The 25,504-nt window shown below is 38.3% G+C and overlaps 1 protein-coding gene across 2 annotated transcripts; it reads right to left on the bottom strand.

The window, feature by feature from the left end:
- Positions 1-4,070: 4,070 nt before the first annotated feature.
- MTF2 (metal response element binding transcription factor 2) lies at positions 4,071-24,949 on the bottom strand. 2 transcript variants are annotated; one of them, XM_065741788.1, is made up of 15 exons: positions 24,735-24,949; positions 15,527-15,725; positions 15,301-15,382; positions 13,815-13,910; positions 13,367-13,467; positions 12,916-13,064; positions 11,776-11,871; positions 10,449-10,517; positions 9,571-9,694; positions 8,806-8,873; positions 8,254-8,424; positions 7,437-7,545; positions 7,217-7,275; positions 6,975-7,079; positions 4,071-4,949 (listed from the first exon to the last, which is right to left on the bottom strand). In XM_065741788.1, the coding sequence occupies exons 1-15, from the start codon at positions 24,737-24,739 to the stop codon at positions 4,592-4,594; spliced, it is 1,791 nt and encodes a 596-aa protein (XP_065597860.1). In that variant the 5' UTR covers positions 24,740-24,949; the 3' UTR covers positions 4,071-4,591. The 2 variants fall into 2 exon arrangements, with proteins under 2 accessions (XP_065597860.1, XP_065597870.1); XM_065741798.1 differs by having other exon boundaries at positions 4,071-4,946.
- Between the last annotated feature and the right edge of the window lie 555 nt (positions 24,950-25,504).

The raw sequence follows: 25,504 nt of genomic DNA, 5'->3' as shown, positions 1-25,504 counted from the left end.
TTAAAAGTCGATGAGCCAGTCAAACTGCAGCAAATTGCTGGTAGAAAGCACTTAAAAGTAAGGTAGCCACTTGTATGTAGTATCACCAATGCAAAACGACCATGGTATGTTAAGGAAATTAAAAAGCTTTGAAATCTTGTTGTTGTGATTCCATGGCTCTTGAGATTGCAGAACAACATAGGTGCTTCTAGTTTGAAACACTAGAGCTAGTAACACACACACTCACAAATAATGCTTCAACCATTATTCACTTATGCTGTCTCTCCTGAAAGCAGTCTTCCCAGCATCTTCCCTTCCTCAAGAAGGCATCACAAGACCAGGAAGATGAAGCACACCCCAGGGCCACTAGTGCACTTCTCCACAACTCTGGGATGTGTGAACACATACAGTCAGGCTCATTACCACAAACAGAAAACAAAAAGCAGGGGGAGATAAGAACTGAATTAACATTTATTTTCTTAAACAATCCTTCGGAGGCTTTTTAATAACCATTTCACAGCCCACTTAATGACTTCATTAAAATTAATAAATTTTCATTTTAATTAAATACAATCTAAGTTGTTCTTATTGTATTTCTAGGACACACGTATGTATGTGTATACTTTGCTTTGCATATATGTGCATTTTCTCTTGATATGAATAAAAATCATTTAGAAAAGAACAACTTTCTCACAGTATATGGATCTCACTGCAGAAATCTGAGAAAAAGAAACAACAAACAGCAACCAACCAAAAACAGCAGAGATGAGCTAGCTTTCAGGTCTGCATTTCTAAATGTCGTGGTCAAACCACTATGGTACCCCAGATGAAAAACAGAAATTACAATGTATGTCAAGAATTATTCCAAAACAGAAATGGAAATCTATAACATGGACTAAAAAAAATTAACTATATTGAACACATTCTTGTTAAGATTTAAAAAAAATGGAGTTTGAGTGAAATGACACAGTACAAATTCCTATTTCATAACCACTGAAAGATGGAGGTCTCAGAAACAACGAGTTCCAACTTCACCCTTACACTGCGCACAGCTTCTGTTTCTACTCATCTTTTTATTTTTTTTAACTGCCTTGTACTGTCTTTTTCAAAAGATGGTTAATTTCCCTTTCCACGTTCTTTAGCAACTTCAAAGGATTCTTTGTCCTTTCCTTCAGTAAACAGTTATCTACACACAACCAATCAAATTTCCAAAACTCAACTCTCCCGCAGACCTTAAGGCTGAACATTTTTCTTCATTTGTTCTAATTTTTTTTTCCTGAACAAACTAGGATTTAAGTAAACCTGACATCGCCACAAAGAAATTTAGGCACAAGGTTCCACACTGACTAAATGCAAAAATCTCCACTAAACCCTCTTCTTCATTTCCAGAAACTGTTTTCTGCCATCATATCCTTAACTGCATATACTTCTCATTCAGGTAGAAATCAGGGAACCAAAGAAGTGACAGTTTAAAGTCTGAAAATGTTACCTGGACAGTATTTGCAAGATCCATCCTCTTCCCTCAGTGCACAGAACGATGCTCTTGTCCAATTCATCCTTATCACTGTGTTCTGACTACTGCTCCATCTCCAGCCTTGGTTTGTTCCATCTGAAGACACCAATTTCCTTTTAAAATACAACACTAAGACCACTTCAGTAAGATGTTTCTAACACTTGGCACTTTTCTATTGATCTATTTATCTTTCCTCCTGCTTGCAAGACAACAAACTGCTTTTTCTCACCTTCAAGGTCTCATCTGGGTTTCCAGTCTTTCATGTTAAAACAAAATATTGACAATGACTCATCACACTGAAAGACCTTTCAAAATTAATAAACTCACACACCATGCCTGTTACACACAGAAAAGCACAGAAAATACCTCTTCGTGGCAAAGAGGAAAAAATCCCTCTTCACATTTTACTTCTGAACAAGGATTTGACAAATAGTTTGCTACAATGTTTATTTCACAATTTGGACCAGCAACGTGTTGTTATTTCTTTGCTGTCTTGTTTATCTATCTGATGCCTACACTTTTTAGGATGGCCTCAAGACAGAGTTCCCCTATCTAAATGTTACAGTAATACAAATAATATAAAGTGGAAAAAATATCAAATTTGGTACACAAGGGAAAGGTTCTAAATCAGTGACAACAAAGCTGAGTTGCATATATTTTACACACATGCATACATAAAATGATCAAGCCAAACTAAAAGAAAATTGTTACATACAGCAACATTTGTATTTTCCCACATACAATAAGAGTCACACAAAACGAGAGAAAGCCATTTGTATTACTCAGTCATAGATTCAGCAGCACCATTATAGCATTTTCCAGTACATGACACCTTGCAACAAAGCATCTCTCAAGTGCAGCTGGAAGACTAGTTAGCATCTATGCTCACAGCAAGTATCTCTAGAAAAGCAACAGGCAAGCCAGAGAGAGGAACCACGGATAAGAGGAAATCACATGTATTTTATGAGAATACAGACTCAAAACTCATTCTTCTCTCTCTTGTTCTCTCTCAAAAAAAAAAAAAACAAAAAAAACCCCCACACATTTCATGTTGGTCTTTAATTCTAAGAAAAAAGCAATTCCAAAAAACACAAACTGAACATCAGAGTCAATTCAACCATAATAATAAAATGAAACAGTGACATTCACAATATTAAGTCTATGGACAGTTTGACAAATATTCCACTCCCCACACCCCCCAGAGACAGAAGTTCCCAAATACATTCCAATATTTAATCTTCAAATGCTGAAGCTTTACTGAAAATACTGCTGGTGTTCAGTTAGAATTAAAGGACTTGGATAAAGTGAAAAAGACGGATAATGATGGTGTGAGTAAGGTTACAAAGGCTTTATATTTTGCATTATCCAATATAAAAACATTCAAAAAATTAACATGAAGATGTTATCAAAATATTGCAGCTACAGGCAAGGCAACATTAAATTAATAGCTGAGGGTGTGAGAAAAAAAAACCAAACATTTTAGTGAAGATAAACAGAGGTGGCAGTTTTCAATTAGCATTTTTATAAAGCTAGTATTACTCAGCCAGTCATAAACCAAGCACAGCATTAAAAGCTTCCCTCCTTGGCTATAAGGTGACAAAAAAAAAAAAAATCACTGTCAAGATGAGCAGGAAAAAAAAAGTCAAAGATGTAATGAAATAATAAAGTACTACCTTGGGTAGTAAACTTTAAAACACTCTCTCATTTATGTTACTTCATTTTATTTTTGTGGTCAACTGTAATCGTAAGAGAAGAAAGCTTATGCTGTACACCAAATTACCACTAATGTAAAAATATTATTCCTCCATTCACTCTTTGGCTATCCCCCCCTCAGAAGTAGCAGAAAGAACATGTAATGCTGGCAGGATACACTTCTGATTAAAAACACAAGTAAAATGAACATATCAATTTAGAACTGGGTACATTTTGTAAAAAGAAAAGAGGTAATATCGTATTAAAACCAGTAATGTTACTTCAAATGGCAAGATATTTTTTGTTGACCCTGTGCAATAGTACTTTGCTCATACTACCTTTATCAAAATATGACTGTTTCTACATATACGTAGGAATGTTGTGCAACTCCCATCAACTTAGTTTATAATTGAGATACAATTTACAATCAGCATGCCACAATAGCTTTAAAACAGTTATTTCTAGTCATTAATGTTTTAATCCTGCTCTTCTTTTTTTTTTTTTAACTGTTAAATCACATGGAAAAGAAAGGACTACATTACCCCAAGGCATATGAACATTAATGACTGCACCCATTGCCAGAACACGCTGCACTGGTTTGACATTTTCCTTAGTACACAGAAAGCAACAGCACTCAATAAGCCTGAGAAGAAATGCTGCTGTGTAAATACTGGCAACTATTCCTGAAAAAAGAATTATGGGATGTATACTCAGAAGCTGTCCAATCCCATAATTTGTATTGCATAGGTCACAATCACACATATATATACACACAACTACGTGTGTGCATATATACATATGTATATACACAAACACATGCGCACACACACAATATATTAAGAAGACAATGAAGTCTGGTCACAGAGCAATTTACAGGCTCAATATATTTCTTTTTTTTTTTTTTTTTTTGTTTACACTTTGAAAGAAAACTTCAGTATTTTACAGTCTTCAGTAGGCATTATATACACTGCACTTATGAAATCTAGAAAGTATTGAAATAGAAATACATTTCTGCAAACATTTGGGTAAGAAAACAAACCAAAAAAATTTCAAAGATTTGTGCTATCTACATAATATTTCTCTAAATCACAATAACTGTATCCATGGAATGTTCTCTAGAAAATGTCTTCTCTTTTTTTAAACACCATGCACATTTTTAAGCAACTGTAACCCAAAATATCCCAACCTAAAACATTCTAACAGTGTTCAGATTAAAAAATTTAAGTTTCAGATCAGATTTTAAAAAGATAAGTCTTTATCACAAGAGCTGTAATGATAACAATTACATGTTAAGGCTAAATCGGTTTTGTTTTTAGTAACATTTAAAGACACGCTTCTCTCATGGCTCTGCATTATGAACTGTACTTACAGATGACAGTGCAGTGAACATAATGTTCAGTCCTACAGTCAGGATGCAGTTGCTCCTTCCCACTCCACAAGATACTGCACCTTTCCATCAAGTGTCACCCGACGAGCCAAAACACGGTATTTTTCACCACAAGCTATTCTACCTGCTGCACCAAAATAACTAGTAATAGAGTTCTTTAGATGATTGAGCTGTAACTCCTGATCTGCTAAATTGTTAAGTATCTCTGTATTGAGTTCATCATACTGGTAGTCTTCCTTGCTCTCATCATCTTTTACAATTTCTGAATTTTGAGTCTGAAGTGCTTTTCTTGGAAAGCGACCTCTTCTTCTCAAATGTGGTATTGCAGCAGGCCAAGTTCTTCCTGTACGAGTCCTTTTTCTTGAATCAGATAAACTACTAAAAAAATAAACACGCATTAACTCCAGGAAACACTTATTCAAAATGTAAGGAGATTATAAAGCTCAAAACTCAATTCATAACTATTGCTTTGGTTTTCAGTTTTAGTATTTCTAACCTGTATATAGATTATTAATATGGCACTTGCAAAAGAAATTCACATAATAAAAACTGCACAAGTTAACCCATGTCAGAAAACTTAGTTAACTGATAGTAGCTTTGCCTAGGTATCTTTAGAGTACCATTTTGAATCAGACAAATTCCATTCTTAAGAAAACTTTACAAATGTTTTCAATGGACTCTGCCCCACACAAGCACTTAGATTAGTAAATTAAAAATAAAGCTTTATCACACAGGTGTGCCCCAATTACAAAAAAAAGCTGTACTGTAAAAGTTTGAAATCTTATGTTGGTGAAAACTGTAAGTAAAGAGGTCTACCTGCAGAAGTTGTTTTTTCAGTTTGGTTTTTATGCAAAGGGTTCCCAACACCCTCCTGCAAGTTGAATATATCTCAGCCAATTTAAACTAACAACATGAAAAAAAATCAAAAAGTTTACATGACTACTTCCTGTAGAGCACATTTGACTACCCAAACATTTATAATATTTGGCCAGAAAAATACGTATATGAAGAACTCACGCAAACTTGTATCAGGTAATAAAAACAGGCGTTTCTGACATCCAAGAATAAACCATCACCCAAATATTAAGCATTCAAGATAAAATCCTTATGTAAAAGCCTACATCTTAATTACGCACATTCTACAACAAAACTACAAGGGGAAAAAAGTGCATCTTTTAAAGATTTAACAAAAACAACACAACATGGAATAAATTGTGGAAGTAGAAAACAATTCCATTTCAGAGTTCTGTAAGACAGAATAGTTTAGGAAGACAGATTACTGCAGCAAATAACGCACACAAATGTGTTATGAAAGGACTTAATAGCATGAACCAGAAAGAGAGGAGGCAATACACAGACCAAGAATCCATCTACCTAATACAGGCTGAGCAACCATGTCAGAGGAAGGTTCAAGCAGCAATGAATTATAACAGACTTCTATGCAAACAATTAATGAAGAATGAATCAAACTTTTAGACTGTAAAATCTACAGCATACTCACTACTCTCTATAATGAGTACACAAACCTCCCAAAACAAAAGTTCCCAAAATTAATATAGGGTACATATCGGCTCTTTTCTGACCTTTGTTAGAAAGTTAAGTCAGAAAGTGTTTAAGGAGTTAAATTATTTTTGTGGGGAAGAAGTAAAGCCTGCATTATGCATTAACAACAGTTAGCACCCCTGTTGTGAAGAAAACGTTTTCTTTTGTTCTATTTCTTTAGATCCTCCCAATCAATTTACAGTTCTACTTCACATCTCAGTAACCCATTATAACAATTGCCAGCAAATTCCCATACCCTCAGATGTCCCATATCCTCTGCAACAATTTAAGTCCTTCTCCATTCTCTTACAAATTTTGGAATGTTCCTATCTCTGTTTCATATTTACTATAATTGCCTCACAACTTGCAGCAGTCTCCTTATCTTCTATGCTTTTTTTTTTTTTTTTTTTGCTTTGCCAAAGTTTCAATTAAAAGCAAAAACAAAGAAAAGAACCCATCACTGGTAGTGACTGAACTGCAGATGACTGCAAAAGTGCCTTTTTTTTTTTCTTTTAAAGATAATTGCTGTTTTGAGTCTCCCTTACATTTAAGTGATAATCTGCATTTCAGCAAGTTTTAAGAAATCTCTTTGGAAGAAGTATTTTGCTCAGATTAAGTTGAAGTTAGCCAAAAGGCTCCAAACTCACTTGAAGCTTAATGTAACCTCAGGTTTCTAGAAACTAGACATAGAACATTAAGAGTCATGCTTCAGCAAGATAATTCTTGTACAATTTCTGTAATTTCAGTTTATTACAGGTACAGTATTGCTGAACTACTTGCTTTGTGTTCCCTCTTCAAAAATCTTGTGAAAATGAATATATTAAACCCTTAATGTAGTAGTTAGAGGAATTGAGCTATTACCTATAATGTCTGGATAAGCTAGATGAGGTAGTTTCTTTCATACTGGCAGCACCTGTGGATTCCACATCTGAGGTATTGGACGAATGTGCAGTTCCATCAGATTTCCTGATATGTAAGATAACAGGGTTGCCATGTAATGAAAGTAATTTTACAGTAAAAATTCAGTTGACATTTCAGAAGCAAACAAATAAATGACGTGCTATTAAAACAGCTTAATTTTTTTTTTTTTTTTTTTAATTTACCCAACAGAGCAGGGTAATTCCAAGGCTGGGGTCTCTATCACTGGAACTGGTTCAGTATCCTAAGAAAAAAGAAGAGTACTTCAGATTAAGTTTTAATTGCTTATTCAGCTTAGTTTGAGGGCAAATGGGGAAAGGAATATAATTATTTAGATTAACTGATTATATTTTTCTTCAAAAATGATAATCCAGTTAGAGAAAATAAAAATATCCAAAACCTTACCAGAGGAGACGACTCTGGAGTTTTGTGAATCATTTTTCTTGTATAGGGACCAGGTGGACGACCTACTGATTTTTTTTTCCCCTTTCTTTCTATACCATTACTTAATTCCCTAGAAGAAAATTTATATTTTTTTCTGTATTATTGAAGATAATTTTCAAAGAATAAATGCTTTCCTTTGGCAACGAATACACATTGTGCTAAATGAGATCCTGGCAAATCAAAGTTGTCATGTAAAAGCTAAACAATTTGCCTCTAGAATAATAAACAGATACAAGTTCTTTCTAGTGACATTACTGATTCCCTAATGCTGAAGAGGAATGAACAAGCATTGGTTAAAGGTAAAGAAACAGTACATCTACCACAAGCTATAACTGCATATCATGTATCGTATTTAGAAATCTAAAATAGGTTTCTAAATAGAAATAATAATTTAGAATATAACCTATTTAGAAACAGCATTGCATAATAGCTCCGGAAAGAGAATAGATTTTCCCCCTCCCCCAGTGGCAATGAAGTTAGGATAGTTTGTATTGTTCTTACTGCCAAACATCACAATGGTTGTTTTGGTTTGTGCCTTGTTTTTCAAAAGGATCATAATAGGAAATTAATAAGTTTGAAGACCCTGCTCTCATAATCACCTTGCAACTACATCGGTTTACAACTTAAAAATACTTTTAGAAGAAACAAACAGTCCACCTTTACAGTTATTTAGAAATTTATACAATGAAAAGGACTTTTTTTGCAGGCACCAAAAATATATTCAAAGTAGTTCCTATTTACCACAATATTTCTAAAAAAATTCATGGAAATATTTTACCTCACATCAGGGATTGGTTTAGATGATTTTCTGCCTTTAATTTTGAACTCATGAGAAGTTCCTTCTGGTTCTTTCTCAGCCTTTAAAGCAGCATTTGGTGGCACAGGAGGGACACGAATTCTCAAGCCAAACAAATGCTTCTTTTTCTTAATTTCTTTTCCAGACATAAACCTAGGTGATTTTAAATTCACCATTAACATTCCAAATCCAGGAAAAGCAACTTTTAAAATAACGTGATCATGCAAAACAAATCTATACAAATTTAAAATACTTATCCTAATGCTATTTTATTCACCTTTTCCTGCTAACACAGGAAATACTCAATCTGAAATACAGAATGAGAACCGGGAAGAGGACGGAAATTAAAACAATTTTTCTCATGATCTGGCATTCACTCAAATAGGTATGGGGTGTTACACTCTGAAACAGAAACAGTATTCCAAACATCAGTGCTAACAGCCACAGCGATCATCAGACAGACTGAGCACAGGAGCCTGACAACAACAAAAAACAAAGCTGGAAGCATTTAGAATAAAAATACCAACAACTTACATGGTCTTGTAATCATTTAATGCCTCCAGTACATGCTCATATCTTTCAGATTTTGGTGTATCTGCCAGCTGTTAAGGATTAAGAAATTATTTAACCAGTCTAGTTCTTCAGTAATAGAAATATTTCAGTTAGAACTCTGAGTCATTAAAACTATAGATTTGCATGTGAAATATGTTTAAAAAAATATTACCTGTAGAAACTATCTAACCCTTAAAAGGGTTAAGTACACCTAAAGAGGTCGCAAGCAGAGTACAAGAACTCCAGTTATTTTATGGGTGATCACTTCAAAAACCTTGCTCAAAGGGCTTATTCCCATTTCTGTCTGAATTGATGTCTATCAAGAGGTGGGCACAACATTTCTATATTAGAATTTACCTTGAAGTTTTCATACTAAATATACTATGCACTCAGTTCTGTGCATAGGTTTACTGGTCTGCACCCACGAAAATATTCAATAAACTATGAGACAATTATAAAATAAAAACAAAATACACATGCTACAGAATAAATAGTTGAGCAAAATAATAAGTCTGCCATGCAAACAATAGAATGAAATTGTATAGCTCAGGAAAACATACACAACTTAAATATTTTAATTCTGCAAGAAAACTGAAGATCTCTTTATCATATGGAGTTAGCAGCTGTTATGGCAATAAGGAATTTAGTATCCTACATAAAACAGTTCATAGGTCCCTAACCTTCCACTATCTTCCAGTACACATGCACAGTGAAAGGTGGGGAAGATAGAATATTCCAATTACTTACCTCACCAGGATGTAATCTATCCCAGTTTTCATTTATGTATGCCATGAGTTCAAGCTCCGAATCAAAGTATTTTTTCTTATGAATAACACTTAGGTTGTAAAGGCATAGATGTGCTATATCTACCCTAGAATTCAGAAATACTTAAAATCACACACACAAAAAGAAGTCCACTTGCTTTTCTTTAACATAATTTTTTAAAAAAGATTACCATAATGTGGTTAGACAAATAAAGCACAACATAAAACACTAAATCCAGGAAACATTATGGTATCTCCTATCATTTCTCCTCCTAATGCAGCTGCTATTGCTTTGTTTCATACAAACATTTCTGCCTCATCTCATGTTCTCATTATGTTCCTTTAAACTCAAAATCAATTCTAAACTCATACAGGCATTCTGGTGAATTAAAATTTAGTAAGGTAATTTTCACCTTACACTTGTCAGCACATATATCCATTAAATTGGTATTACTTACAATAAAAGCTGCAGTTGAAGTACTTTAAACTACAGCATGAGATTTCATCAAGTAAACTACTATAAAATGTTTCAAGGTGTTTATTCTTATACTTGACACATTTCACTTAATTTAACAGCAAGACAAAGCATGAATAAAGGACTTCTGCTTAGGTATCTCATCTTCAAATAGGCAACAAGCAAGTACTTAGGTGGAAGTTTACTCAACAATTCTAGGAATAAATCCAAAGGGAACTCAAGTGCAAGTATGCGTACATTTATGAATAAACTCTGAAAGAAAAACTATCCCTGTTCATACAGGAACAAGTCAGGAAAGGACCAAAGACAGCAAGTGAATTTCCTTTTTAACAAGGAGACTTGACCAACAAGAAAAGCAGTATTTTATTTATTTTAATTACACTTACCATCTCAGGGGTAAACGTTTGAGGTATTCTGGTCCAGAACTGCAAACTGAGCAAATGAACGTATAAAACCTAAAAAAATACACGTATGTATAAGAACATGTGACTGAATCGTGGGTGTCTGTGCACGAGCACAAACATGCTACTTATTATGAACTGTCACCTCATAACTCCAGAAAGGACTCCTCATGTTTTTTTTTCCAAGGATAGATTGGAAAAATAAATAAATGAAAAATCAAACAGCCAGAAACTTAGCCACATGACATTTGAGTCCCTGCCATCAGTTTCTACATCATGTACTACCTAATATGTGACCAACTAGTGGTCTCTACCAGATAAATTTTACATTCCACATCTTCCTTCTTTTTTTCCCTAACTTGTGACTAAGTTCCCCAGTGTCCCTGCCTATTTCTTTCATTCAAACGTAGAAGCCTCTGCACAAGAATGCATTTTTAAAGAAGCATTTCCTGGATCTTAATTTCTTCATACAATCATTGAGCACAACCAAGGGCTAAACAAAATCACAAAAGATCACAAATTAGATGCTCCTTGATTCCTTAATCCAGTTTTCTCTCTCATTTGCTCCAACTACGCCAAGTTTTTCCTAAAACAAAAGGGCAGACCAATGCCCTCATTTCCTTTTTGCTCCACTCATCACACGTGAACACAGAATATACGGGAGTTGTCATCTGACTATCCTTACTGATTATCCAGTTCCCTCTACTAACAGCTCCAAGTGAGCAGGTAAATAGTTGGTGGGTCCTAGACAAGTTAGATGGAAACAGAAGCACTGATGAGCTACAAGCAATAGAACAAGCAGGAAAATAGGAAAACATTTTATCTACCCTGTTCCACTAATGGCACATTTTCACACAGTTGCTAGATCTTGTCTTCTGCACATACATACTGACAGCTTAATTCAAAGCACAGTGCTATTGCTTATGTGCTACATGGTGAGATCTAGAAAACCCTGATCTACGTTAAGCCCAGTATGGTGTTCTGCTTTAACACTTATCCTCCAGTAGCCTATGGCATAATGAAGCTCCACAAAAAGTAACTGTTTAAAATTAGCAATCCATTGATTACCTCTCCTTAATTCCTGTTTTCTCTTTTGTTTAAAGGCTGTTTAACATATCTGCTTAAAGAGATGACAAAAAGAACTCCCCAGTACCTGAACTCATTTTGTCTTTTGTAATCTTCTATAACAAACTCACAATTTTTTTTTAAAAAACACTTAAGCACTACACAGTTTATTAAAAGTTAATCTATGAGATACTTCTTCCCCATTGAAAATGAAAACAACAGTAAGGTACAGCACAAGTGTTCTTACCTGTCACCAAAAAGCATTGGCTTTTGGAGGCACTGCACGCAAGCCTCGTGGAACCACTGCTTACATTTGCAGCACTGCAACATCTTTAGATACCAGCTTCACCAACAGAAAGAAAAACAAGACGCACTGTAAGTTACTGGAAGTGGTTCTTCCCTATGTTTAGATTAAATAGCAAGGGAACTTCTGACACTAAGTAATTTTCACAGTTACCTGTTAGAATATTTCAGCAACATTCAGTTACATAGTGAACAATTACTAGTAAAGAATAAAAAGGAATAAACTAAGCAGCAACTTGAAAGCTTTCCTTTTTTGCAGGACTCTGATTTGCCCTGACTTCAAATCCTCCATTCTACTTGTTCACTCTCACACAGATAGAAAAGCATTCAGCTCTACCTACTTGGATGTTCTCATTCCTCATAACACCCTCTAGAGGAAAGAGAGCCTTTTTTCCCCCCACCCTCATAATGATCACAGTATAGGGTATAACGCTACAGATCAGACAGGATTCTCCCTCACATTTTCCTTATATTAATTCTGACTCAAATACAAGTGAACAACTCAACATTATTTTATTCACATGAACAGACAGTGCAGCAACTGTGCAAATCTTAATGATAACAGTAGACAAAATATTCCCCTTTCTTTTTCTGGGTGTCACTGTTTATATATATAGAAACTTAAACGAACAGGCAATATTTTATAAGCATGCCTTTCTAAAAACATTCAAAGAACTTGAAAATATCACCAGCTATTTTAACTAAGTTTAATAAATTCATTTGGACATAAGTTTATATTTGTGACTAAGGACGGTTATGTTAATACTAGAAAAATGCCACCTACAAGTCTTGCAGCAATGCAACAAAACTTGTTACTGATTTTGTAGAAGGAACAATGTTACGTGATGTCATTTGACAAAACTGAAACAAACTGATAGTATGATGCAAGGATTGAAGACATTACTAATGTATTTCCCAGGTGTGTTTTTTTTTTAATAATGAGTAAGTCAAAATTCCGCATCACATTAAGTTTAATTGCACTACACAGCCGAAACAAAGTCATGAGTACAAGTCTTCAGGATCAGAGTTGAGGTTTGCAGGTGCATTACAGAGAAAAGTTCAGGCAGATGATCTATTTACTTACTCTCCAGGTCCTCCACAATAGCAGTAACACTGCTGGACATTGGTTTTATGACCTGCATCCCACTCAAGGTCTGTTGCATTATATGGTAACGTTTGTTTCATGACTTGCAGTGCTTTGGCATTTGGTCCTTTCTTAAGCGCACCACCTCTCTGTTTGAAATAAATACACTAGCTTACAAAGGTTATACATTCCTTAACCTTACAAACCCTTCAATATTATAAAAGTGTGTCTATAATTCAACCAAATGCTTTCATACATATTTATGCTTTCGTATACTAGCCTATTTACTTTAAAGCTAATTCAAAGACAAATGTCATCATTTCCAAAATTAATATTAATCTCCAAAATATCTAACTTTCCCATTCACATCATGTTAACAAGATAAATTGCTGGTTTCAAACTGAAACAAAATTATGTGAGTAATATGTATCCAGTGCTTCTAAAAACACACCTTAGTTGTTGTCGCAAAAACGCACTGTCGACAGAGCCATTTATCATCTGAATCTATCACGCTGGAATCAATATTTGGTGTGTGACACAGCTGATGATAACCTGTATTAGAAATAATTAATCAAGTTGTTCTAAAAATGACAAAAAATAAAATAAAAATAACTATATATATAATTTTAAAGCAACTTCAATGCATTATCCTTGGCCAAGTGTCAAACACTTGATCAAAATGATTAGCAATAGATATGATCTTTTAAATCTTCTCAGTAAAGCAACCTTACCTATGGAATAGATGTTAATCACGTGGACTATCACTATTCACTGACCTATTAATAGCCTCTAAGACCTACGAAATCTAAGATCAGTTGAGCAGCCACATCAACATCTTCCTTCAGAAAACAAAAAAAACCTTTTAAAATGCAGGAAATAGGAAAAAAAAATCTAGATACCTTGCCCACATTTATCACATATAACCATTTCATTTGGTGCTTCTGAATACTCTTCCTGACATATTGTACAGACCATTTCCCCACTTTCAGTGGCTCCTAGAAAAAGACAGATGTGGTTTGTTATTGCCTCCATTTTCAGATCACAGCTGCAGCTGGATCCACTACCATCCATACAATTTTTGTTTTTATGACTGAGTTACAGATCCTTGCATTACAGACAGATTTTTACAGAGCCTAACACTCTAGGAAAAAAAATAAACTCAGACATTCTGAATGGACTTCATGTGTATTACAAGCATTTATATTATTTATCATAGAAGCTATGTATCTGTCAGCCTACGTTGTCTATTTATTATGGATTCTATGGTTCGTTAACAACAATAAAAACTAAGTAACTGAATTCAAATGTAGACTGAAAAATTTGCATCAACACATACTATCTGGATAATTGATAGGTATCTTCTGTATTCACAGCAGCTCATTCTTCTTTTTCAATAAGTATTACATGCACAATTTGGTGCATACCTTTTTTATGGGTTTGCCAAAACACACAAAGAAATTTACTGGAAGTGAAAGTTAATCTTGCTTCAGTGACAGCACAATATCAGTGTAATAATCGAAATTAAAATACACATTATTTAATGTGTGTTATCATACTCATGCACCAATGTTCAGCTTACCATAAATGCATTAGTGACTATTAGTGCCACACAATAAAAGAACAAATAGTAACATTTTAGAAGCTTTTCAGAAATGAGGCATTCAGTGTTTTTCTTATTAATGAAAAAAGCTTTTTTCATTAAAAGATAGAATGTTTGTTTAAACATCAAGAATCAGCAGAAGCCTCATCAGCTTCCATTACTTTTATCTGATGAGCAAGTTTTAACTGATTTTCAGATAAAACTGTCACTGAAATTGTCACGAACACTTTGTTAGCGTTTGATTATCATAATAATCACTACTCTCCCAAACATCCAAAAAAACAAAGTTAATAGAAAACAGACATTTCTCTTGATACATGAGCATTTCTTTAGGGTACATGAATACCCCCAAACCTGTAAAGATTTCTGTTAAACAGTTACAGTGTTATTTTTAACTATGATAACTCCATTCAAATTTAGCATTTTCAAATCCTTAGTTTCTTTCTGTGGTATGCTGTTTCAACTGAAAGCAACAGAACAAATTCAATGCAAATGAATTTCTGTAAGTTTTCTGTTAAGGCAGTATTACATTCTACTCCCATCAAAATAAACAGAAATGCAATTATTTTCAGAAGTGTTCTCCACTACAGTTGCACAAAAATGTATAATGACCTATAGTGTTTGAAAAGAAATGGTTTTTAATTTGCCTAATGCATTATCCTGCACTACCTTAAACTACAGCGCTCTTTTGGAAACATGAATACAATGCAACTATTTATTTTAACAGATACAGTAATCTAAACAAATAAAATACCAAACAAGGACTACTTCAGTGAAGTTCTTGCCTGTTTGTATGTCCTTCCAGAGAACCCAAGACTTGGAACTGTCTTCAAATATAATGAAGCAGTTCTGTTTCAGTTTGTTTATCTGGAAAACATGAATACAGTGGAATCCATGAGTAAAAGGACTAACTATAAGAATGTATTTAATCTTAATTAAGTGAAACAATAATGGGGTCTTACTTAACCAACGTACCATACTGTAGGACTGCAGTGTTTAACAATTGTTTACCTTTTTGATAGTTCCAAGATAAAACAAGCCATCTGACCATCTAGCTAGGACATCCTGACCTTCTTCAAATTTACACAGTGGCTTTTTGGCTTTCTGTCCATCACGTAGGGACAGTTTGGGCGAGGATGCTGATGCCTTATGACTTCGACGTAAAGGAGACCGCTTATGGACCAGTGAATTACCCACCGCTGTAGAGTCTCTAAAACAAGAGAACCAAGAGAAAAGGGAAACTAAGTAACAGCCAAGTAAAAAAGCAGCTATTTACAACATTAATGATTCAGAGCTATAACTCACTTAAATATCTCCAGAACTTCAGGTAATTAAAAACCTGGTCATGTCCTCAGACTTAAAAGAGCTTTAGTAATAAGCAGTACCTCTGCAACTATATGCAGAGAGAGAAAGAGACAAGTTTATATCAAAGAGAAATACTCTACAAAACCAACTAATGCAAAATAGGGATGGGGAGACAAACCTTCCAGCTACCAGTCTCTTCATGAGGTCATCAGAACTCACCAAAAACATCCGATGAAGGATTACACATGTAAAACACTCATCACTCAAGACACTGACAGATCTGGAATTCCAAGGAAGCTGAAAAGATCCCAAGCCAACTCTATTACTTTGGAAATGAAAGTTGCAGTCTACAGTAAACATGGTGCTCAGTAGTTAACAGCTTGGAATAATACAACAGATATATATAAGAGGAAAAAAAAAAACAAACAGAACACCACTGTGCCACCTGAAGGTCTAAGTCGATTTAAACACACCCAATACAGCACCGTGCTTTGCCACTAAAAACACAGCCATCAAGGTTTTCAGCATAAGAATAATGGCTATGTGTAAGATGTCTAATGTAAACTATAGTTTAATCCTCAATTATAATCAGTCAGGAAAAAAAAAACAAATGCATGAGTTCTTTTAATCTTCCTTCACACATAAAAACCAAACTCAACAGTACATCCCATGCAAAATACAAAAAATACAGTGAATTATAAAACAGGTTGAGAAAATGGAGGTAGAAGAAACTTCATATGTACTGAGCAGAATCTGAGTTACCATTCCCATATCCAACCATATTTTCTCTTAGGAGACAAAGTGCACCTATAACTATGACAACACAAGGGCAAATGAAGGAGCTAGATGGAATAAAGCCTGAAAGGCTGAAGTTTCATCTCACTCGGGCTAATACAGATACATTATTATAAGCAGCAGTAATGTCTAAACTAATCACAGAGCTCCAAGAAGAACTAAATGAACCAGTGTCCCAAATAGTCTGATGAAAATTTATATGCAGACATTAGAGAAATTAAAGATTCAAAGAGGCAGGAATCCTTTTCTCCTTAAGTTCACTATTTATTTTTAATATTCAACATCCTTAATGGAATTTTCTTCTGACAGTTTCCTTGTTTTGTTCAACACATTAAGCAGAATTCAGGTTTGTCTCATAACTGGTACCACTTCATTTCATTTGAAGCCCTTCATCATTTTCCAACTTCGCCTTTCATCCCCCAGCAGCGACTTTTAGACCCATCTTGGCACATTTGTCAAATAAAATCCTGTGAATTCTGCTGTTTTTCACATGAAAGCTACTTAGGAGAAGCAGTGCTAACGTTAAGTCCTGTTGCAAGATCTTGTGCAAAGTATGCAAAGCGAAGTAATCAATTCATCTACTCATATACTATCTGGTACAATTTTTTTTTTTTAATTAATAGTCAAAAAGCAAAATACTTCAATTTTTTACTTAAGAATGTCATACACTTTTGAAGACTTCAATGCAGTAGTTTGTCCCCTAACTCCAATTGAAGTGTAACAAAAATGCCTGCATATCTTTTTCTGGCACAAAGCACTGACAGGAGAAGCTTTACAAAGACTTAAGTACAGGTACTGAAGGATCTTGACACACCATGCAGGTGGGAGGCAGTAAAGCAGGCACTTCTCCACCCCCATGCTGAACACTTTGGCAGTGGCAGCACTGCCTAAGTGATGACATAACAGCTCATGAAGCAGCTCCTGCTCCAGCAGCTTTCAGTTAAGCATAACACGCAGACTGAAAATACGGTTAGTTATTGCAGTATGCTGACAGTCGCAGCTAGCTCCTTTCCATGAGGATCAGAAATTCCTTCAAAGCAGGGCATACCTTCAATATTTTCATAGAGGCTAAGTGGTAAGAGATCCTGTTTTATCAGATTGATTTTAATTAACAATACCAGAAAATTCACTCCAACCATTAAAAACAATTTTTGTACAAAGTTAAATGAAAACACAAGCTGATGTTAATTTCTTGCTTGACAATATGAAATTAATCCAAATAGCCTGCATTATTTAAGGAACTTGCTTTCCAAGTCCTGCCTAATGCCACCTCCATAGTACCCTCCTGCCATTCCATTTAGAAAACTACCAATAAATTCGGAAACATGTAATTCACCACCTTAAAACTGTTCTTCCAGCCCTGCTCAAGGCAAAGTATTAACCAAGTTCCTTTCTGGGAACAAGAGGAAACATCTGATATAAAAACCCATCTTGTTTCATTTAACTTGCACAGTTAAGCTACCCTTCATGTCATACAAATGTCCAAGTTAACCATGTACAAGCTTTATGTGATTCATTCAATACTGTCTCTGTTGTGACTGTATTCTTATTCAAGCACTTAAAATACAAAGAAAGTACTTAAGTGTCCATGCAATTTTTCTGAAGTTAGTGGGGGATTCAGTAAAATTTGTCTGTCTGTTGAAATATACATTAAAACCTTAACAAGGTAGTCTCATCAAATACTGAGAACGCTCGCTGATTTTTTTCACCTCAGGGTCTAGATTGTAAATATATTCTCATGCAAGACAAGCAGAAGACCTTTTATTCATTCATCTACCTGATGAATTAAGTTACAGTTACGTGCTGCAGTAGGAGCTCTGTCAAAAGGAATGACAAATTCCTGCTCCCTTCCAGGATGAGCTACTAAATGCTGTTTTAGGCTCATTACTGAACCACGACAGCCTATACATAATATCTAATAAAATCAAAACTAGATTTCGGTGTGATAATTTCTCAAGTATCTTCACTGGAGGTTAGCAAGTTTGACTGTTCACATAATACCTCCAACTCCCATTTCTTCACATAAGCCCCATAAGAAAAAGCAGCAGAGAAGTTGGGGAAAAAGCACGTAAAGAGGATAGCAGCATTCATTCTCACCTATCCAAGTGGATTAATGTCTTGCTCCAAATCCAGCAATGCCAGGATAGGTCATTCATATTCCCATTCTCCTTCAATCACAACAACTGCTCTGAGCCACTCCTGTTAAGAACTGCTCCCTCGATAGTTATTCCCTCACCCAGCATGGTTCTCTGCCTTGTTTCGCAGAACAGCTTGTCAGCACAACAGCGCAGTGCGAGCAGGCAGACAGGGACAGGAACTCCCTGAGCTGGCAGCACACCACTGAACTACAGAGCACTGCATGGGCAGCCTGTGCCATTCCAAGACCTCTTCCACATGGACTGCACAGTTCACAAATATAGCTACAGGTGACACCTACCCTACAAGCACAGGTAGACACTGGAAGCCAAATTTAAAACTTTAATTGTTAACAACTAACTTTAATTAAAGACCTGGAGATTATTTTTTATTCCCAGTACAAATCACACTGAAGCATGACCAAGCCTGGAGAGCCTAGCAGGTTCAGAAGAACGGAATTCAGTTTAGAAATGAGAAATTTTAACATTTATTTTTATACATGCATACACTGCATCCTACTGAGACAACTCATCTAGGCCCTAACGCTGTCTCAAAGCTGGCAAACATGGTGTCACACAGAAGACCTAGAGAATGAACTTAGAGTAACCAAAGGTAAGCATTTTGTTCTGATGAGAAGTAGCTTCACCCTTTCAGTTTCAATTATTCTCTCTAAAGTTACATAGAAAGTACACAAGGAAAAAAAACAACAAAACAAGACACTCTGAACCACAAATAAGGGTCGTAAAATGCCAGCAGCCTGCTCTGCTCCATAGCACAGTACCATCAGCATGCCACAGGGAACAGAAGTGGAGGAAGGAGGGGAGAGCCTAACAAAGACAGAATGCACAGAGCTGAGGGCACTTCACACTCCCTCCCACCAGCTCTGGAATGACAGAAAGCTTATGGAGAAGTTAGCTTTTCACTTAATAAGGATTCATTTTCTGGTATTTTAAACAGGTCAAAACACTTCACAGAGAGGCTGGGTGACAAGACAAGCCAACACCAAGCAAGCAGCAGGAGCTCCCAGCCAGAGGGCAGCAGAAAAGGGGAACCAAGCAGCTCTGCAAGCTGCAGAATTGTTTACCCAGCACCAGCACTGCATAACCAAGTCCAAAGCCATGCTTCCACTGCAGCTGCTAACCTGATACTAGGATCCAGCATTTTCTTTGCAGCTAGAGATGCTGGATCTCAGCCACATTTCTTCTCTCCTTCTTTGCACCATCTCTCCCATTTATCAGACCTCATGCTGAACAATATCCCTTCACTGTGCCAGCAATACCCCTCCGCCACAAAAAATGATCCTGCTGGGCCAAGAGGGACAACAGATCATGGAGGACACTTCCCTCTGACTGTCCCAAGCTCAAACTTAGGACCAGTTTGATTCAAAAACCAAACAAGTTCACTGGTCATCTCTTCTTTGTCATAACAGCAAATTTATTGCCAAAGTCACTTTTCCAATTAGACTCTTGCTGTATATCGTACTAGAAATCTGCCATTAACTTCTTTAAACAGAAGATCCAATGTAAGCCCAGACACAGCCTATCCTTTTATGCTACTTCAAACCTGCTGTGACACAGAACATATACAGTATACACTTGAGCTCCCTACCTTCATACTATCCTATATTCTGGTACAATGAAAAGCACAAGCCACATCATCAGCTAACCTACGCATCACTCAACCTAGGCAAACAATAAAGGTTACAAAGAAGAAATATTTTTTTCCTTTCAGTTTTTGCAGATATTGAATATAATGGAATAATTCAGGTTGTAAAGGACCTCAGAGGTCTCTCATTCTGCTCAGTTCAACCACCAGGCCAGGTTGCTGCAGGTTTACCCAGCCAGCCCTGAAGGCCTCCCAGTGACTGAGGCCACGCGTCCTCCCCAGGGCCATGCTCTGTTGACCAACAGGAGCCTAACCAGCCATGTTTCCCCTGCTTGACCTTTTGGACCATTCTGGAAACAGCCTGAACATTTGCCATTCTCTGGTCATCACTGACTACTCCTGTTCTCCACAACCTAAGACGATAAAGAGCAGCCTCACAAGAATGATAAAGTTACCACAGCACTCCTAAGAGCAGCCTGTCTGGTCCCATGGATCTGTATGAGTAAAGTTCACACATTTAACTAAACTTGTGTAACAAAAGCCAATTCAAATGCCACTCAAGTAAGCAACACTTAACAGATCCAACCACAGATAGAGAGTTAAATATTGTTTAAGGCAGCAAGACTAATCTATCAGAGACTTCAAGGCAGCCACTACATGTACAAGCTGCTCCTTATAAACAAGTTAAAATTCCTCATCTTGCTAACTTCTCAGCATTATTCAGGTCTATTATAATATATCTGCCATAACCGTAAGTGATTTTCATTCAACACATTATTGTCCCAGTAAGATTGCATTTGTTTTATTTTAAATCATTGGAAAGAGACCTGCATTTTAGCCAGGATTTTGGTCTCAGTTCTTCTGTCTGGTTAGACACCTTAAAGAACTGCACACTAATCACAGAACATTTTTTCATTAGCTTGTTGGGGAGTTTTTTCAGTAGTTATATGCTTTCAAAAGCATATCACATTATTTGATAGACAGCACTTTTTTTAAACAGTAGAAAGTAATAAGAACTAGCAACTCATCCAGTTGATTAACAGGTTCATGAATCCTTTGTGCGTTAGGTTGAGGTAGAAGACTGAAGGGAAGTGATTATTCCCTTCCACTCCCAACTCATCAGTGTGTAGGGTACTGCATTGTGGGTAGCCCAGTGCAAGAGAAACGCTGGAGTACTTGTCCTGTGAGAGAAATGAAATAGCTTTGCAGCAGCCTGTGAGAGGATTATCAGGATGGGACAAGTCACCTCACAGTACTGCATGGTAGGAAGTTGAACAAACAGGTTCTAATTGATACAGAAGTAGTTGTTATTTTCTCCCATGAGGACAGTTTGACAGTAGAGCAGGCCACAAGGTGCTGGGTGCCCCCATCACTGCAGGCTTTCAAGGACTGACTGGATCACTGACTTTATACCTCTTGAGATCCCTTATGACCTCTATTTCCTGATTCTATAACCCTTTGTAACAGGATTGATTCACACCACAAAAAGGAAGAACACGCTCACCCTGGTGGCTACCTAGCTATACAATCATTTATGATTTGGGTTTTATTTGCTTAAGCCCACTCACTCTCAAGAAATAACTGAAAGTGTTTTACTTCTATTTGATATGCAAGGCCGAAGGATTAGTCTTCAAAAGATCACTACAGAACATATTCCCCTACATACTGAAGTTCGTAGGGAAATAGGACAAGTTACCACTTTCTGGGGATGGATCACATATTTATGCACAAAAAGAGGCAAAAGATAATACTAAGGAGAGGACAATGGTATTGAGATCTTCCCTTAAATATTCACTCAGCATCCCCTTGATCACAACAACTGCCTTCTGGTTTTCTGTAGTACCCAAACACAGCTATAGGAGCATGAGATGAGAATCCATGCAAGCAGTTAAGATTACAGACAACGTGCTGACCTGAGCAGGAAATAAATCAGAGGTGATCAATACTCATGAAGATAATTGATAATTAAAAGGTGTTTTTTTGTTGTTGTTTTACGAGAACTGTGACTTTGATGAGCACTGCATGAAAATAAAAGTTAATGAAATTAACACAAAGAATGAAGTACTATGAGGGCCGTTCCAAAAGTAATGCCTCCTATTTTATTATGTTGGTCTACAACATCAGAGGTAGATGTTGGTGGCATGGGAGTAGAGGCTGAACAATCCCACCAATATTCCATTACCATTTGTTGTTGTGCAACAGATGGCAGCAAAGGGACAGTCTGACAAAATGGTGCCTAACATGGCAGTACATATGAAGCAAAAGTGTATCACTGAATTCCTCCATGAAGAAAAAACTGAACCCACTGATAATGCTGAACATTTATGGGGACCAAACAGTGGATGCAAACACAGTGAGTGCCGCGTTTCAGCAGTAGTGACACTGGCCACCTCTGTTGGTGCATATTTATATGAGCACAGCATGCAGGCTCTTCATTACTTCTGGTGAAAATGCACAACTTTTGGTGATGACTACATCACTGAAAGCAGTGCTTTGTAGCTGAAAATGAGCTCTATCAAATACTGTTATTGAGCTCTTTTTAGCTGTCTCAGACCAAATTAATTCTCTTAAATTCATTTCACAAGAGATTCTACCTTCTAGGAAGAGACCATCAACTTCAAGTGCAGATTGTTTAAAGCATAAATTAAACAAGTTTCATCAAGTACATCCAGTAACACATATCACTCTGCCCAATGTCCCTCCAGCACTATCCATAGTTGCACAGTTCTCCTGGTGTGCTTTACTCAAAATCATACTTATCCTTTGTTTCCTGCAAGGAAGGTCTGTAAAGAAGGCAAAACCAATTCTGCAGTAAGCTCAGAAATCAGTTGCAGAGTAAACGTCAATTCCCAAACTATGTAAAGATTTCTACTGGCTTTCAGTTACACTTATTTCTTCCAACCAAGCTTCCTCCTTTACTCCTTATTGTGTTGTGCAAAACACAATTTAAAGAAACTTTAGGTACCTCTCGTACTATCTTCATTCACATCTATCTCCATGGAATACATATGCCCACTCTTCACCAGTAAAGGAACTACTAAGTACTTGTTAAGGCTGCTTTTTCATATGCTCATTTCCTGCTGCAGTGAAGGACAAACTTATCCAACCCAAGCCTTGACATCACCTACAACTGCTGTGTACTTACATATATTCACATGTAAATACACACATCCCTCAACAAGCAGTAACTAGACACATAAAGACAACCTTTCAGAAGCAACGAATACTTAGTTTCCCCCAGAGTAGCTCTGTAGCTCCTCAACAAGTTCTTTCCCATATCTGATGGAGAGTTAATTGCTAAGTAATGGCATCAGCACAGATCCACAACACAGTACCGTGTAACTCCTTGCAGACACCCTTCTTTTCAGTACATTATTACACACTTTCATCTTTTCTATTTTTGCGTCCCCTGACTCTCATCTAACTTTAAATTAACAAGGCATAAACATATTAACCTGTATCCTAGTACTCCTGAACCAAAGTTTTTCTCTCCCTTCTTTTAACCTCAAACACTCCCAAGTTTTTGTAACCTGAGCTCTCAGAACAAACACTGAAATGTTTGCTTTCAGCAACGTGGTTATAAACAAAACGAGGCAAGCTACTTCCCTTTTACTTCACGCTTCTGACAGCTCCGGCAGCACACACAGATCACCGTCCTTTCTGCTGTAAGGCAGAAGGGAGCCGCGTAGCTCCCATCCCTGTGCACGGCCTTCCAGAGGTGTGCGGGCCCAGCGATGCAGGGTAGGAGCGTGGGCTGCCCGGTATCCCCGCGGCACCACGCAGTGCCCTTCGGGTACCACACGTACCAACCCATTCTTCCTAAGCAATTCTAGAAAGAAAGGAGAGCTAACGCGTTACGACGCATCCCTTCAGGCGGCTGCAGTCACCGTATTTAGACGAAGTTAAAATGCGAGCTTCTAAACACGATCAAATGGCTCCGCTCTGACAGACCGAGAGGTGAAGCGCTGAAAGAAACCAAGCGAGGAGCGAACCCGGCGGCGCATTGTGCGCTCCCGCACAGCCGAGCGGCCGTCGCCTTTCCGGACAACACCCGCAGCTGCGGACGAACGGCTGCCAGCACGGGCTAGCACGGGCCAGCACCCCCCGCCACAGCCCCCCAGGCCGTCGCAGCACCACTCCCTTTGTGTCGGTAACGGAACGGTCCCGCCGGCCGCCGGGAACCCCCAGCCGGGACCTGGAGCGGACCCCACGCCCTACGTGCGGCGGAGCGGGGCCGAGGAGGGACCGACGCGCTACCGACGGCCCGAACCGTAGAACGCGCCTCCGCCCCCCCCCACGCAGCCGCCGCCGCCGCCCCTCCCTCCCTTCCTCCCTTCCTTCCGTCCGTCCGTCCTTCCCCGCCCCCCCCACCCCTCACCTCATTCGGTCTCTCCAGTGGTGCCAACCGCCTCATGCAGGGAAATGGCGAGCTCGGGAACCTCCCCCCGGCGCCGCGCTGCGGCCGGGCCCTCGGCGAGCGGCGAGCCCCCCCCGAGCGCGGAGCCCGCGGCGCGGCGAAGGAAGGGCGGCGGGGGAGGGGTCAGACCCGCCTCACGGCCAGCCCGGCTCCGGCGCAGCCCCTCGCCATTTTTGTTTCCCGCGGAGGAGAAGCTGGTGCATTGTGGGAGTACAAAGAGCCGCGGCCCCGCCCCGGCGGGCCCCGCCTGCGCCGACAGGCAGCTCCGCGGCCAGGGGGCGGGGGGAGCGGCGCCGCGGCGGAAGGACACAGGTGGAACCGAACCTTCTCCGCCGGTGAACAAAGAGGGACTACTTTGGGCTCGCGTTCCGAGTGGGATCCCTGCCTGCAGCCGGGCCTCGTTGCGGCGGTGCCGGCGCTCGCGCTACGCCGACGGCGGCCGGCTATTGTTCCCCAGCAGCCGAGGGCGGCGGGTCGGGCCGGGCCGCCTCGGTGCTCGGTGGAATGGCTCGCGCGGGGCAGGAGCGGCACGCAGCCTGTGCGGCCTCGGTCGTGCCCGGCGCGGGGCTGCCCGTGGCATCGAGGCACTGCCATTTTGGGAGAGGAGCCTGGCTGCGGCTCCCGTTCCTAGAGCTGGAGCGGCTGGCTCTAACAGGCCGCGAGCCGCTCGCGTTCCGCGGGCTGAGGCTCCGGGGTAGCCCTGGCTGGGGCGTTCGGCCAGCCCCAGGTGT

This window comes from Cyrtonyx montezumae, unplaced genomic scaffold (assembly GCF_038088225.1).
Source record: "Cyrtonyx montezumae isolate F1298 unplaced genomic scaffold, pur_monq_1.0 scaffold_1, whole genome shotgun sequence".
NCBI classification, from domain to species: domain Eukaryota; kingdom Metazoa; phylum Chordata; class Aves; order Galliformes; family Odontophoridae; genus Cyrtonyx; species Cyrtonyx montezumae.
This window is presented reverse-complemented; position numbering and strand designations above follow the sequence as displayed.